This window comes from Polyodon spathula, chromosome 21, assembly GCF_017654505.1.
Source record: "Polyodon spathula isolate WHYD16114869_AA chromosome 21, ASM1765450v1, whole genome shotgun sequence".
Classification (NCBI taxonomy): Eukaryota; Metazoa; Chordata; class Actinopteri; order Acipenseriformes; family Polyodontidae; genus Polyodon; species Polyodon spathula.
In genome coordinates this window covers 17,988,785-18,005,903 of record NC_054554.1, presented here as the reverse complement: position 1 = coordinate 18,005,903, position 17,119 = coordinate 17,988,785, and the positions used below count along the sequence as shown (strand labels likewise).

Genomic DNA, 17,119 nt, shown 5'->3' with positions numbered 1-17,119 from the left:
TATTTATTGACTTTGTTTGTTTTTTCAGTCTGACTGGGAGAAAGGCCCATTTTGATAAAAGCTCATGCGAATATTGTTCAGTTTGATGACTTTAAAGTACAACTCCTTCTTAGTGTCTGTAAGTTTACTAAATTCTTCCAGTGTAATTTAATTAAAGCTGCAGTTAGACAGACAGACAATGCCCCACAATCATGAATATTTGACAAAAAATATTTTTTTCTTCAGCTATTGAGTGAGTGTCCAACTTGACCCTCTAATAACTGAAGTGGACAAAGTGATAGGTGAGTGGAGAGAGGAGCGAGAATTATGAACAAGGAAATATATTCAAACAATATATTCTTTCTGATCTCTTCCCTCTCTTTCTCTTCCTATCCTCTTATCCCTCTCTCTCTATCTTTTCTATTTGTTTATTCTGGGTCAGAGCCGTACGGACTTCAGTCTTTAAACAAACCTGAACTTTCTGTCTCTCTTCTACAAAATCAAACTGCACACAAACACACACACACACAAACGCGGAGAAGACCTCTCATAAAGGAAATCAAACTGCACGCAAGCACACACACAAACACGAAGAAGACAAGCTACAGTATTGTTTACAAAGATATAAAAACAAATACAGTTTTAAAAATAAAATCTGAATCCCAATGATGCATCGACCTGTGAGACCGGTGGGGTGAGTAGAATCTCTGTCTTTTCTTGAGACAATTAGTTGTTGTGATAATGAATATGTCCTGCTTTGTAGAGTTTCCACCCCCTCTCTCTAAGAATAGTAAGGATCTATTTCCAAGCCTGTAATAATAATGCTGTTGTTTTTGTCTCGTGTGTCTTGTCCAGGGTCTTGCTGTTTCTCTGGGTGTGTCAGACTGTCTCATCGGTTCTGGGGACCCCCTCTACCGTCCCTCTGTTCGGGGAAATACGAACCCCGAATTATCCTAACGCATACCCCGCATCTAATCGCACTGAGTGGGAGCTTGCTGTTCCCAAAGGATTCCTCCTTAAACTGATATTCAAGTACTTTGATGTGGAGCCTTCTGTGGACTGCAACTATGACCGCGTGGAGGTAAGAGAGACACACTCTTCCAACAGACTACTGGAGTAAAACAAATGCTTTATACCACTCCATTGCTTAATTTCTTGCCTGTTTAATATGATGTTGTGTTTGTATCATTCTCTCGCTGTTTCTGCCTGGATTCTGCTTATTCACAAGGCATAAGAACTAATGTCCTTTTTAAACCACTAGGGGGAGTTTCATCTGAATGAGAGATTCTCTTGCTTGAGATTTGCATTTTACTTTTCCATTTACTAACACACAGTTGCCAGTTCCAGAGAGGGCAAAAGTAACAATCTTAAGTAATAGGAACACACACAGTAGAATATTGAACAGATACCAAATTAAATGCCTGGATGTTGTTCATGATGTAGAGTGTAATTACAACTGGAAGCATATAAAATGTAAGTTTAACAGACAGATCTACAGGCAGACAATCTCCACTCAACCCCAGATCCTGGTACTCCCACTACCTTTGCATTTCATCACAATGTGTTTATTGTTTATTTCTGTTTTTTAGGTGATGTATCATAGGAGGGTTCTAGGTAAATTCTGCGGGCAGAAAGGCTCTCTGATTGGTCACTACCCTGACAGGGCGCCAATCATGTCACCTGGCAACAGCCTGAAAGTGATCTTCCAATCAGATTTCTCCAATCTGGACAGATACCTGGGGTTCCTCGCGCATTACCAAGCCATTGGTGAGACTGTGTGTGTGTGTGTGTGTGTGTGTGTGTGTGTGTATGTGTGTGCCTGCCTGACTATGCCTGTCTACCTGCCTGACTGTGTCTATGTATGTGTCAGATTGCTTTTGTGTGTGTCTGCACGTGTGTATTGGCATGTGTGTTTCTGTCTGTGTGTCTCTTTTCCAAGCTGTACACAGAAGGGGTGGTTCATTGTCTTCTCTCTGCTTTACTACACTTTAAACACAAGAAAATAAAAACTGTGTGTCCTCCCAGATATCGATGAGTGCTCTCAACCGGCCAATGAGGATGAAGGCCCGCTATGTCAACACCTGTGTCACAATATAGTGGGAGGGTACTTCTGCTCCTGTCACCATGGTTATCAGCTACAGTCTGACAACAGCACCTGTAAAGGTACGCCCTTGCTCTCCTCTCTCCCCCATTCCTTCCCTCCTTGGCTTCTCTCCAGTGATTAAGAAAAACATGCAGAGAAATGTCCCAGCTATAGTTTTTATTGGCATGTTCATGTTATCATTACTATCACATGTATAATACAGCCAGAATTTAAGAAATACTAGAGACAAATACACAATAATATCCATTGCAAATAGCCCCTCTCTCTCTCTACCCCTCTCAGTGCAGTGTGATGGGGAGGTGTTTCGGGAGGAGCAGGGGGTCATTTCCTCTCCTCTGTACCCCCACGCCTACCCACCCACCCTGTCTTGCCGGTATCAGCTGCGCCTGGAGCGTGGATTCCTGGTCACGTTGCACTTCACAGGACTCTTTGAGGTCGATCACTACCAGGAGAAAGAATGCCCCTATGACACCCTGCAGGTGAGACCCTAGGTGTCGCACTGGGCTTTACTAATCTCAGAGAGACACTTTACTAGGCTTTACAAATCTGAGAGACAAATTTTAATAATCTCATGTTACTGGACTTTACTAATCTCACAGAGACACTTTAGTGACTTTACTAATCTCACAGGGACACTTTATTGGGCTTTATTTATCTCACTGAGACACTTTACTAATCTCAGAGAGACACTTTACTGATTTTACTAATCTTAGAGGGATGCTTTACTAATCTCAGAGACGCTTTACTGGCCTTTACTAATCTCACAGAGAAACTTTACTAATCTCATAGAGACATGTTACTAATCTCACTTTACTGACTTTACTAATCTCACTGATACACTTCACTGGACTTTATTAATCTCACTGAGACACTTTACTAATCTCATAGTGAAATGTTACTAATCTCACTTTACTGGCTTTACTAATCTCCCTGATACACTTTACTGGACTTTACTAATCTCACTGAGACACTTGACTAATCTCAGCTATAAACTTTACTACTCTCAGAGAGACACAACTAATCTCACTGAGACACAACTAATCTCACTGATACACTTTACAGGACTTTACTAATCTCAGAGAGACACTTTACTGGCCTTTACTAATCTCACAGAGACACTTTACTAATCTCATAGAGACATGTTACTAATCTCACTTTACTGACTTTACTAATCTCACTGATACACTTTACTAATATCACAGAGACACTTGACTAATCTCAGCTATTCACTTTACTACTCTCAGAGAGACACAACTAATCCAGAGAGACAATTTCTAATCTCAAAGAGACACTTTACTTATCTCACTGAGATATTTTACTAATCTCACTTTACTAATCTCACTGATACACTTTACAGGACTTTACTAATCTCAGAGAGACATTTTACTAATCTCAGAGAGACACTACTAATCTCACAGAGACACTACTAATCTCACAGAGACACTTTACTAATCTTAGAGAGACACTTTACTAATCTCACTGATACAATTTAGGGGACTTTACTAATCTCAGAAATACACTTTACTAATCTCACTGAGACAACTGATTCACAGAGACACTTTACTAATCTCAGAGAGAAATTTTACTAATCACACTGAGAAACAACTAATCTCAGAGAGACACTACTAATCTCAGATATACTTTACTAATCTTGGAGAGACACAACTCATCTCGAAGAGACACTTTCTAATCTCAGAGACACTGCTAATCTCAGAGAGACACTTTCTAATCTCAGAGAGACACTACTAATCTCAGAGAGACACTTTCTAATCTTGGAGAGACAATACTAATCTCAGAGAGACACTTTACTAATCTCAGAGACTTTACTAATCACACTACTAATCTACTGATACACAACTAATCTCAGACATTTTATTAATCTCTCTGAGACATAACTAATCTAAGAGAGACACTTTACTAATCTCACTGAGACACTTTATTAATCTCACTTTACTGACTTTACTAATCTTACTGATACATTTTACTGGACTTTACTAATTTCACTGAGACACTGTATTAATCTCAGAGACACTTTAATAATCTCAGAGACTCTATACTAATCTCACTGAGACACTTTACTAATCTCAGAGAGACTCTATACTAATCTCATTGAGACACTTTACTAATCTCAGAGAGACACTTTAGTAATCTCACAGATAGACTATTAATCTCAGATAGTCACTACTAAACTCACTGACACTACTAATTTCACAAGACACTTTACTAATCTCAGGGAGACACTTTCCTACTCTAACAGAGCCATTTTACTAATCTCACTGAGACACTTTACTAATTTTGTTACTGACTTTACTAATCTCACTGAGACACAAAAAATTTCAGAGAGACACTTTATTAATCTCATTGATACACAAGTAATCTCAGACACTTTATTAATCTCTCTGAGACACAACTAATATAAGAGACACTTTACAAATCTCACTGAGACACTTTACTAATCTCACTTTACTGACTTTACTAATCTTACTGATACATTTTACTGGACTTTACTAATTTCACTGAGACACTTTATTAATATCAGAGACACTTTAATAATCTCAATGAGACTCTATACTAATCTCACTGAGACACTTTACTAATCTCAGAGAGACACTTTAGTAATCTCACAGATAGACTATTAATCTCAGACAGTCACTACTAAATTCACTGACACATCTTACTGATTTTACTAACCCCACATTACTGACTTTATTAATCTCACTGAGACACTTTACTAATCTGATTTTACTGACTTTACTAATCTCACTGACACACTTTACTGGACATTACTAATCTCACTGAGACACTATTAATCTCAATGAGACAACGATACTTTACTAATCTCAGAGAGACACTACTAATCTCACTGAAAGACTTTACTAATTCTCACATTATCAAACTTAATGCAAAGCAGGTTATTAAACCAGATCTTAATTACATTTACTTAGCTAAATCTATTGACACTATATACATTATCTTTGATTGTAATTCTAACTAACTGCAAACAAAATTCCCAGATTGTTATTCCTGGAAAAGATCCTCAGACATACTGCGGAACCAAAAGTCCTGGGATTATTGAAACCGAGAGCCACTCAGTGGATATCATTTTCCATACGGATGAATCCGGATACAACAAAGGATGGAGAATCAAATACAGTTCAAAGCGTGAGTCAGAAACTCATTAATTTAGTCATTTAAAATGGAATCTCTGTCATTCACTTCCATTGGGTCTCCCAAACTGAATAGTTTCCCATTATATCTCAGCATGGTGCAGTTTAGAGAAACAAATGAAACAAAGCCAACTTCCCAACACGTCTATATAGGCTTCTGTGTGCTGGACAGACCAATACCCCCTTGGCCACATTATATACCACTATAAAACCCTGTACACAACAAGTTCTAATCTAGTGCACTGACATTGCCTGCTGTGTGCTGGGAAGAGCCCCACTGTACTGTACACTGCGGACATGACCACACTATACATCCTGGTAGAACTATAGCAGCTACTGAACAGTTAGGTATAAAGTTATGTTACAGATTCTGACTTTCATAAATAATAATTTCTCTGATTGCAGGGGTGAAGTGTCCAATGCCGGTTCAATTTCTGAATGGAAAAATTATTCCGGATTTTGAGGAATATCGTTATCGAGACTACATCAAAGTGCGATGTGACGTGGGATACAAGATGATGGCTGTGAGTGTGTAAAACATTCTATTGCAAGGGTGTTTTTGTGCGTGATTTATAAGATTGTAAATATAATCTGATATCTTCCTCTCTCCCCTCTAATTCCCTCACTCCTCCACTCTCTCGTTTGGTTCACAGCATGGTAATGAGATCACAAATTTCCTCTCGGTGTGTCAGAATGATGGGACATGGAACCTCCCTCTCCCTCAATGCCATAGTAAGTCAGAGAGACGTTCATTTCTGTTAGTCCAAGTTTCTTGAGCAGTGTGTGTGACCTGCAACGTCTATTTGTTGCTCTCTCAGTTGTGGACTGTGGTGCGCCGCTGTCTTTGCTGAATGGGAGGATCGAGTACACAGTCGGCAGAGAGTCTGAAAACGTCTACCAGTCTGTTATCAAATACCACTGCAATGAGCCGTACTACAAGATAGTACCTGCCTCGGCTGGGGAAGGTGAGTCTGCCTGTGTGCCTGAGAGAGGAGAGAGAGAAGGGGGAGAGAGAAGAGGGGGGAGGGAGAGGACAAAGGAAACAACATGGGTCATCATTGTGTTCAGACAAAAACAGAAATTATTTTAGGACTTGTGAAATCTTAAACATTCAGCTGCTTTTCCCCTCCACTTGTAATAAAGCCTTTGAGTATTGTATCAATGGGGTCCAGAAGAGAAAATAAGAACATAAGAAAGTTTGCAAAAGACAGAAGGCCATTCTGCTCATCTTTGCTCGTTTGGTTGTTAGTAACTTATTGATCCCAGAATCTCATCAAGCAGCATCTTTAAGGATCCCAGGGTGTCAGCTTCAACAACATTACTGGGGAGTTGGTTCCAGACTCCAACAATTCTGTATAACCAAGCACAGCAGAGAACCACCTTCACAAATGCCCATAAATGGTCATATTTGCCCTCTCTTAGTCAATCTGCATTTTACTGAGACAGACCCTGCATTCCAAGATACCCCACTATAACTCTGTGCTCAATATCTCTCCATTGAAAGTACCATTCATTCCAAATATTCTAACAATATGAGTATGGACTATTACATTTCCTTACTGTCCTGAACTCAAAACCCCAAAATACCACTCCCACCTTCTTTGTTCAATCTGTAACAGAAAATGAAATATTATAATCAGTTCTAACACATAAACTGTTACAAAATTCCTTATACCAGAGTTGTAACCAAGTCACTAAAATTGGGACTCGAGTCCAGTCATTTAGGAGTAAAGACTCGAGTCAAGTTGAGTCAGTGACATGCCAAGCTCGAGTCGAGTCACCTACCTGGCTTCAAGTCATAAGTTACGACAGTTCAAGACAGCTTGATTTTAATCCAATTAGTTTCACAGGAAATAAGTAATCTATATATAAAAAATATCTGTGCTCAATTGGGTTGGATGTGCAGTAATGAATGATAACATAAATTAAACAAAGAACATATCTAAATATTTTCTCACTTCTTCTCAAGTAACATTACCCAATAATTGTTTCAGGTGCCACATGCAAGGAAATTTTAGGTGGGATTTAATTTCATATGGAGACAAATAATAATACAGAATATAGGCCAAGAAAAAAATTAAGAAACTAGATTTGAATGTACATGTAATTAACATAGAATGCATGCTTTCATTTTTCTCTCAAACTTCCTGAGGATCTTTCACTCTCCTTTTTCTTAGCCCCAGCCCCATTCTCCACCTCCTTCCCTGCCAAAAAGGCCTCTTTTCCACCCTCCTTGTTCCCCTTTACCCCTCTCTCTACCCCATCCTTAACTTTTCTTATGTACAGCAAAGTATCAGACTGCTGTCTGAGGTTTGTAATTGCACTTAAGCATCACCAAGTCTGAATAATTTGTCACCAAGATACTAGCGATGGGGTCTCATCAGCAGTCCCCTCCCCGACTGAAAACACGCTCCACTGGTGCACTGGATGCTGGGACTGCTAAAACCTTCTTTGCAAGAGGATACAACTCCTGCTGGTCCACATCTTCTAGGGACTCCCAAATACTGTTATCATCAAGGTCAGCAGTTGCATCTATGGATGATTCCATGTCATCTTCTATCCACTCTGTGGTGCCCTTATCAGCATCTGGAAAATATGTTGATGCCTTCTTAGTATTTGCAGCATTATCAGTAATGATAAAGTCATGTTTGTTCTTGATTCTGTAGCCCTCAATAATTCTATCAAAAGCCAATGCAATGCGGTCTTCTTTGTGCCTTCCCACAAAATGTTCACATGCCAGAGTGAATGTTGACAATTTAACATTTTCACCGTCATCTTCAATGACATGTGCTGTTACACCTACACCTGTTGACAGATTTCTTGCTTCAGGCTACTTCCCTTGTGAGTAATCTTCTTTTTCATGCTCTGTCTGCACAAAGGCTTGTACCGAGGGTCAACCGTCTGCATGAAGTTCAAAAATCCTTGTGACTCCACAATTGTCAGTGGCAAGCTCTTGCCAATAACCAGGTCCATCACGATTGATTCATGAATGGCCTGAGCCTGTGCACTTTTTTGGTGAGTGGTATGTAGTAGTATTACCTCCCAAGGCTCCTGGCTTGGATGACTACAGGAAGGAGGTTATTGAGGACTGTCCAGCTGTAGCAGTGTCTCTTGCTTTGTAACACTAAAATCTAAATAGAAAAGAAAAACAAAACATGCAGTTTATTATAGTTGCCAGCCTACAACAAGTGCAGTCAGCATAACCTGCCATTTTAGTGCACATTGTATATGGGAAAAACAAATAGCCTAAGCCTACAGAATGCATTTGTGCAAGTTATGTTTTAGGTTTTTATTTTTGATAATGTTGTAACAAATATAAAATACTTTGGAAACAAGTTGCTCATGGGGTAGCAGCATTGTAAAACAATGTATTTTGGAGTATTTTTAAATTACAAAATACTCTGGCATGTGTATTTTCAATACAAAATATAAAATGTTTTAACAATTTATTTACAAATTACAAAAATATAATTACATGTATTTTCAATACTGCCCATCCCTGCCTGTAAGCACTAGGGCAATGTATTTACACGTATCCAGGACTCTACATTTAGATTTTTAACTACTGGCCCCTCGGGCCACTGAGCTAGTGTTTTTACTGGCCCGGATGCAATTTTATCTGGCCCAATATATTTATATATTTTTTCATGATGGTTTTTATTTTCAGTATGTTTCTAATTGTGTATGGTAACCAAAGAGAGCCCACATCTCAAAAGAAAGTGGCTAAGCAAAGCCTTTCAATATATGTTACTTCAGACATTAAACATTACCTTCAGAACAGCCTCAATTCGTCAGGGCATAGACTCTACAAGGTGTCGAAATGTTGACTCCAATGCTTCCCACAGTTGTGTCAAGTTGACTGGTAGTGGATCTCTACTCCGAACAGCTTGTGCCATCTCATCCCATAGATAAGAACATAAGAACATAAGAAAGTTTACAAACGAGAGGAGGCCATTCGGCCCATCTTGCTCGTTTGGTTGTTAGTAGCTTATTGATCCCAAAATCTCATCAAGCAGCTTCTTGAAGGATCCCAGGGTGTCAGCTTCAACAACATTACTGGGGAGTTGATTCCAGACCCTCACAATTCTCTGTGTAAAAAAGTGTCTCCTATTTTCTGTTCTGAATGCCCCTTTTTCTAATCTCCATTTGTGACCCCTGGTCCTTGTTTCTTTTTTCAGGCTGAAAAAGTCCCTTGGGTCGACACTGTCAATACCTTTTAGAATTTTGAATGCTTGAATTAGGTCGCCACGTAGACTTCTTTGTTCAAGACTGAACAGATTCAATTCTTTTAGCCTGTCTGCATATGACATGCCTTTTAAGCCCGGAATAATTCTGGTCGCTCTTCTTTGCACTCTTTCTAGAGCAGCAATATCTTTTTTACAGCGAGGTGACCAGAACTGAACACAATATTCAAGATGAGGTCTTACTAATGCATTGTACAGTTTTAACATTACTTCCCTTGATTTAAATTCAACACTTTTCACAATGTATCCGAGCATCTTGTTAGCCTTTTTTATAGCTTCCCCACATAGTCTAGATGAAGACATTTCTGAGTCAACAAAAACTCCTAGGTCTTTTTCATAGATTCCTTCTTCAATTTCAATATCTCCCATATGATATTTATAATGTACATTTTTATTTCCTGCGTGCAGTACCTTACACTTTTCTCTATTAAATGTCATTTGCCATGTGTCTGCCCAGTTCTGAATCTTGTCTAGATCATTTTGAATGACCTTTGCTGCTGCAACAGTGTTTGCCACTCCTCCTACTTTTGTGTCGTCTGCAAATTTAACAAGTTTGCTTACTATACCAGAATCTAAATCATTAATGTAGATTAGGAATAGCAGAGGACCTAATACTGATCCCTGTGGTACACCACTGGTTACCACACTCCATTCTGAGGTTTTTCCTCTAATCAGTACTTTCTGTTTTCTACATGTTAACCACTCCCTAATCCATGTACATGTGTTTCCTTGAATCCCAACTGTGTTCAGTTTGAGAATTAATCTTTTGTGCGGGACTTTGTCAAAAGCTTTCTGGAAATCTAAATAAACCATGTCATATGCTTTGCAATTATCCATTATCGATGTTGCATCCTCAAAAAAATCAAGCAGGTTAGTTAGGCACGATCTCCCTTTCCTAAAACCATGTTGACTGTCTCCCAGTACCCTGTTACCATATAGGTAATTTTCCATTTTGGATCTTATTATAGTTTCCATAAGTTTGCATATAATAGAAGTCAGGCTTACTGGTCTGTAGTTACCTGGTTCAGTTTTGTTTCCCTTTTTGTGGATCGGTATTACGTTTGCAATTTTCCAGTCTGTTGGTACCACCCCTGTGTCAAGAGACTGCTGCATGATCTTGGTTAGCGGTTTGTAAATTACTTCTTTCATTTCTTTGAGTACTACTGGGAGGATCTCATCCGGCCCAGATGCTCAATTGGATTGAGATCTGGTGACTGGGCAGGCCACTGCAGTAAGCTGAATTCACTGTCATGTTTGTGGAACCATTCCTGGACAATCCTAGCCTTGTGACATGGGGCATTATCCTGTTGAAAAAATCCATTAGCAGATGGATACACTGCTGACATGAAGGGATGCACCTGATTGGCAATAATGTTCAGATATCCTGTGGCATTCAAACGTTGCTCCACTTTTATCAAGGGGCCCAATGTGTGCCATGAAAACACACCCCACACCATCACACCACCACCACCAGCCTGCAATGTTGACACGCGGCATGATGGATGCATGTACTCATGTGGTTTTCTCCATACCCTAGTCCTCACATCAGTGTGAAACAGCAGGAACCGGGATTCATCAGACCAGGCAATGTTTTTGCAATCCTCCAGTGTCCAGTGTTTTTGTTTCTTAGCCCACTGCAACCGTAGTTTCTTGTGTTTTGCTGAAAGAAGTGGACTTCTGTTAGTTCGTCGGCTGCCATACCCCATTCGTGTCAAGGTACGACGAGTTGTGCATTCTTTTTTGGGTCTTTCAGCACAAATGTTGTACTGGACTGTCAGTTGACTAACTGTAGCCCGTCTGTTGCTCGGCACAATTCGTGTCAGCCTCCTTTGGCCTCTTTCATCAATGAGCCGTTTTTGACCACTGGCCTGCCGTTGGCTGGATGTCCTTTGGGTGGTGGACTATCCTTGATACACACGGGAAACTGTTGAGCATGAAAAACCCAGCAGTGTTGCAGTTCTTGACAAACTCAAACCGGCACGCCTGGCACCTACTACCATATCCCGTTCAAAGGCACTTAAATCTTTTGTCTTGTCTATTTACCCTCTGAATGGCACACATACACAATCCAATTTAACAGGTTACATCAATAAGGGATCATAGCTTTCACCTGTATTCACTTCGTCAGTCTATTTCATAGAAAGAGCAGGTGTTCCTAATGTTTTGTACACTCAGTGTATATTTTATACTAGTTATAATGTAACGGCCCAGTCGGGCTCGTGGTGTTTCATAACTACCAGCCAAACTGAGCTCTCTACCGGCCCCGGACCACCGGGTAATGGTTAATGTGGAACCCTGGTATCTATTTCTTAGCAGAGGAGTGACCTTGTTGTTACAAAATATTACATTACAGTTAAGACCAATTTTAAGGCATACAGTGAACAAGGCCAATAGTACACTACATCCTGTTGGGGTCAAAGATTTTTCTGAAATCGACTTGGATAAATTAATCAGTCCTGTTTCTATTCTTCTTTATTATATGGCTATTACATTAGCCCCCACCCCCATACCAGACCGTGATCAGTAATAAAACATTTAAAAGCACACCAGCCAAGTTTCAGTTTTGTTTCAAGCCTTGGTATCCACGATATATATATACTATATATATATTATTATATATATACTATATATATATATATGATATATAATATATAATGCCACGATATGCGCACGAGCTGTGCGCAGAGCTGTACCAGCTAACATCAACACCAATTTTGTGACATTTCGGTTTCAGCGTCAACGTAATTTACTGTATGAGACAGCATTTAAAAAAACAAAAAAACTTTACGTGCTGTAGCTGGGATACAGGTTTGTTGTAGTATGTCATGAAGGCCATTATAGCGGTGCGGTAATGTACTGTATGTCCATTGTGCTCTGAATCTACGTACTACTAGTATTAATAATTACTATACCTTGGTCCTAAATATTATCTCCCTGACTGGTCAAAACTGGAGACTTGGCAGGTATGCATTATATAGACACATCTTTTATACATTATGTTAATATTAATTAAGAGTAAAATTACTTACCGGTCAGGGTGCTTAGTCTTCAAATGTCGGGTGAAGTTAAACGACGTTCCAAGTTTTTCGCTTATTTTTGCTTTACAGTGTAGGCAAGGTGCAGCCTGCTTGCTCTTCTCCCGGTCAATAGTGTAATCTTTGAAAGAGAATCTCACCACCGCAGGTGCTTTCAGTGTGCTGCTTTCCATATTGTCGAATATACTGTTAACTTACACCGATGTCTTCTTCCCGCCTCAAATTATGCTTGATTCTTGCTTGCTGCTTATGACGTTTTGATCATAGAACGGTGCTATAAGCTAAAAAAGTGTTTCCTTAGCAACGGTATTGACATTCACTACATGAGCCTGTTCTGTTTATGCTACAAGATGACTGCTTGTAGAGAGGGGCTTCCGCTGCATGCGTTTTGATTTTTTAAAATGTATTTCATCACAAAGACAATGACTCGAGTCAGATGGAGACTTATGTGTCAGACTTGATTCCAGTCACGTCTGTTGGGCATTGACTCGAGTCGAGTCGAGTCTTTTCTTGCAGGGAGTCGAGTCATCAAAAATTGCTACTCGAGTCATTACAACTCTGTCTTACACCTTCTTTCTTTTTTCAAGTCAAAAAGTTCCTTGGGTTGACATTGTTTAGCCTACAGTCATTGCTAAAAGCAGAAGGAAGACAAGTTCTTACTTATCGTAAATGTGGTAATAAAATCGGAAGAGCATCTTCTGAACTCAGATAAAAGTACCTTATTTCAGTAAATGTAATATGAATTACTCAGAACTTAATGACATAAATCATGAATCCCTTCAGCCTAGAAAGAGAGGGAAAGAGGGGGGGGGGGGAAGGCTGATTGGTAGTCTTTAAAATCATAACGAGGTGGGTGCGTGAGCTAGGGGGAGGAGGGGGTCCAAGCCCAAGACCGCCAAGCAGTCACAGAGAGAAGAACAAGAGGGCACCCTGGAAGCTGATTAAAAGTTAGTTTTAGAACAAGATGGGAAGTCTTGTTTACAGTGTTATAAGCAAGATGCAATGGAAGAGCCGCCCAGTAGTATGGGGATTAAAACCTGGCAACTTTAAGAAAATACAAGATTTCTGTGCTTTGAAATGCCGTTTCCCCAGTAGGGGAGAATGGTGTGCTAACAAGGGACAAGCCTTGTTGGACTGAATGGGCTTTTCTCCTTCTAAGAACCATTCATACAGATTGAAAACATCACTAAATGGACATGAGAATTACATTTGGAGCTTTGCATACTAATCAGTCCAACTGATTAGACTTTTTCTTTCTACTCTAGATGTTGTGAGGAACACCTGCTATAACACCGTCAATAGAGAGTTGGAAACCATTTTGACAGTGTAGAGTCTGATTAGATTGGCCTGGATTGACAGATGACATTCCATTATGATTACTGCCTCTAATTCCTTCTGGGGAGTTGGGTATTGACATTTATAGCAAACTGATTTCTCCAGACTGGCGCATCTATATAATATAGCCTCTATAACTGACTATGTGGGGGGGGGGGGGACTTGTATGGAAGGATATACGTTTATAAAAGGTGCAATGTATTGGCACACTGTGCGGGCAGTGAGGAGCCATTGCAGTGAACTTTTGCATGCATCTGGGCAGTGCAGTACATGAAGGGAACACTCTTTATCTGAACTCTGTACGGTTTTCAGTTTGAATACGTTTCTAACACACAGCCTCAATATGGATTCCCCCTGATGTACTTTATCTGAGAACCTCCGACATCTTCAGCTTTTGGAGTCCTTGCTCTTCAAACATTTTAATGGCTTGCATTTTTAAAACCTTGCCTTTTAGGTGACCTTACAAGAATCTGGGGGATTCATTTACAGTACCTGACCCCCCCAGAGGCCAATCAAATAATAATATACGGAAATGCGTGATGTCATCTCTGGAAACAATACAATGCAATGTGTGCTTACACAGGGCCTTCACATCCCCTTTCGATACAGTGAGAGCATCGGAACCTCCAGCTGAGCTGATCCACAGAACTCTAATCTTAAAAAGGACAACATCTCTTCCTATGGGACTTCCGCAGCTGGAACAGTTGCAGCCATAGAGATTATCTTGTGGAGATAATCAGGGCCAAGTCTTTGCAGAGCTTAGGGTCAGCGGCAGGACTCTGTGTTCGACGTGGAATCATTTGACCACCAGCTATTGTGTCTGTGATGCGTTCTTAATTTGTAACTACGGTAAAGGGAAACAGGAAACTATATATTGCTGGTAAACGACTGGCTTTGTTTTTTATGATGTTCACAATCTTTCAGAGCTATGCGGCTCCTGTGTTAGTCAACCAAAACTATAAAACTTTTAATGACGGTATGTGTTGTAATACGGTGGCAGGTTGGAGGCCTGCTCCTGTAAATACAATATTTGTGTTGGGTTGGTAAATTAAATAGAGTTTGGTTTGTAAATAAAAACTTTTGTAAAAACAAAGTGTGTGCTGAATGGCAGGGCTGAGCGGACAACCTCCCTGCTTGTTAATTTGACCCACGGCAGACCGGTCGGCAACTAGTCCACAACACCGTTACACTGACGTAATAAAACTAACAGTGGTCACCTTTTCTTTAAAAAGCGGAAAACTCCAGTTTTAGGTGTTCGTCTTGTTCTGTTCTTCGTGTCAATGGTTGGCTTCTTTGGTCTGGGCATATTAGGAGGTGAATTAGAGAACTCCTCACGTACATGGGTGTGACAAGGTGAGGCTTCAGGCTCACGGTCTCGGGGTGAAAGCGTGATTTTAAACTGGATCCCATGGACTTGTATTATATTGGCTATTTGCGCTAGGGGATTTTGTAATCCTACCAGAGTTTATTTAGTTTATGTTAGGAAGAAGGTTCCTGGTGTGGGACCTCCCTGTACAGCGGGAGTAGCACACAGCCCAAGATTGGCTGCTTTTTATTTCTTTGCTGTTTTTTTAACTGTGTTATGAATAAGTTGTTGTGCATTGAATCAGTGAATTGGTCTGAAAAAAAGGCTCTCACCCTATAATTTACATGCCGATCAAGGTCATTAACCTTATACTGCCGGATCATAGATAAGACTGATGCAGCTTGTACATAGTCACACATTTTTACTTAGGGAGGGGACGGGACGACAGAACATTCTCTTAACCTTTTAGTAGCTGCCCCGGGGACACTAGGATGAATCAAGAATATCATGTACTTTATCTGCAGGTGCTAAGACAGTGGATCTATAGAATACAATGCTTCCTTGTACTTTACAGTTCCATACATTTTCAAAAACATCAATACATTCAAAGATCATTTTGCAAGGCCAAATTTACAGAACCTTTATTCTGCTGTGATTTTAATATTTAACATTTTTGTTAATGATGAAGTACTACATGGTATCACTAAAGTGGACTTGCATTTGCATAAAGAACAAAATACAAATGAACTTTTAGTAAGCTATGAATAATCACTGTTTGTGGTAAAGAAGGGTTTGAAGGGTTTTACATGGTAACTAAACGAAATACATTCCATACACAACCCTGTCTTAAAACAGGCTAACACAAATAGCTTTTCTAAATGTTATCTTCAAGTATTGTACGTGTTTTTCATTTTTTATATATAAAAATATCTAAACCTAGACAAGCTGTATCAGCCTGTCTGTATTGCAGCAGCATGAGATTAATAACCTTGAATGGCGTCTATAGCATGAGTGTCAATGCTGCAAACCAATTCCGTCATTCTTATGCTTTTTCTTATTCCCTCATTCTTCCCTGCTGCATCCAAGGACAGTCCTCTGTAACCTAAATGACAAAATAATGTGCGTGTTTATTATTTTTATTTGTCACCAAGTGGCTGGCGCCATTTATACATTCAAAAGGAAGACCGTCTCTGCTGATAGTCAGGATTTATTTACCACAAACATGATTGATACCCATTTAAACTCCTATGACTTCTGCTTTCTTTCCTGTGCTCTGTTAATCTGTTTACTGTCTTGCTTGTTACAACCCTGTCCTTTAGCTGACATTTCCTCTTTTTTTATCTGGTAGCTTTCCACCGCCTGTAACGAACTTTCAAGTGCGGAGGATCGCGAAACATTGGAGGTCAAACTACAAGAAGCACCCAGTGCGTTTGCTAGTGTCACACACATCCGCAGTGAGGCATGGCTTCCGAAAGCTCCTCAGGGTTTTCTCAAGTGAATCATGGATTTTCCTGGCTGGAGAGTATTTCCCAGTCCTGGGTGTAGCGGATGCAGTTGCGTTTTCTGTTATAACTTGACAAGTGCCCCTTCAATTTTGTTGATGCTTCATAAGGACATTCGTTAGCACACGTTATTAAGAATACAGGACTTTACAATGCACGAGTTTTGTCTTCCGGAAAATTCACATTTTCAATCTGCCATTTTTACTATAGTTATTGAGATCTATTAAATAATATCATTTTGTGGTACATTTGACAAAATATGGTGTGGCATTGTTGTTTTTCACAGTCATTCTGAAGGATTATAGACATAGCTATACAGCGTTCGTAACCTTTACCAAAGCGTTAAGAACGCCCTACAGTGTCATATAAAGCTTTTGTATGGTCAGTAGTTACCAGGCGAATGTCTGCATACACGTGTACATACAGCTTCATTAACTGCACTGCAGC

The 17,119-nt window shown here is 39.8% G+C and overlaps 1 protein-coding gene across 1 annotated transcript in view; it reads left to right on the top strand.

Annotated features, from left to right (window-relative positions):
- The first annotated feature begins 324 nt into the window (after positions 1–324).
- LOC121296018 (complement C1r subcomponent-like) overlaps positions 325–17,119 on the top strand; it is a 29,626-nt gene continuing 12,831 nt past the window's right edge. Inside the window, exons 1-9 of the mRNA XM_041221151.1 lie at positions 325–673; positions 835–1,060; positions 1,569–1,746; positions 2,005–2,142; positions 2,366–2,562; positions 5,098–5,245; positions 5,656–5,774; positions 5,904–5,982; positions 6,069–6,215. Coding sequence (XP_041077085.1) covers positions 645–673; positions 835–1,060; positions 1,569–1,746; positions 2,005–2,142; positions 2,366–2,562; positions 5,098–5,245; positions 5,656–5,774; positions 5,904–5,982; positions 6,069–6,215 — 1,261 coding nt within the window. The 5' untranslated portion in view covers positions 325–644. The remainder of the gene's footprint in view (positions 674–834; positions 1,061–1,568; positions 1,747–2,004; positions 2,143–2,365; positions 2,563–5,097; positions 5,246–5,655; positions 5,775–5,903; positions 5,983–6,068; positions 6,216–17,119) is intronic.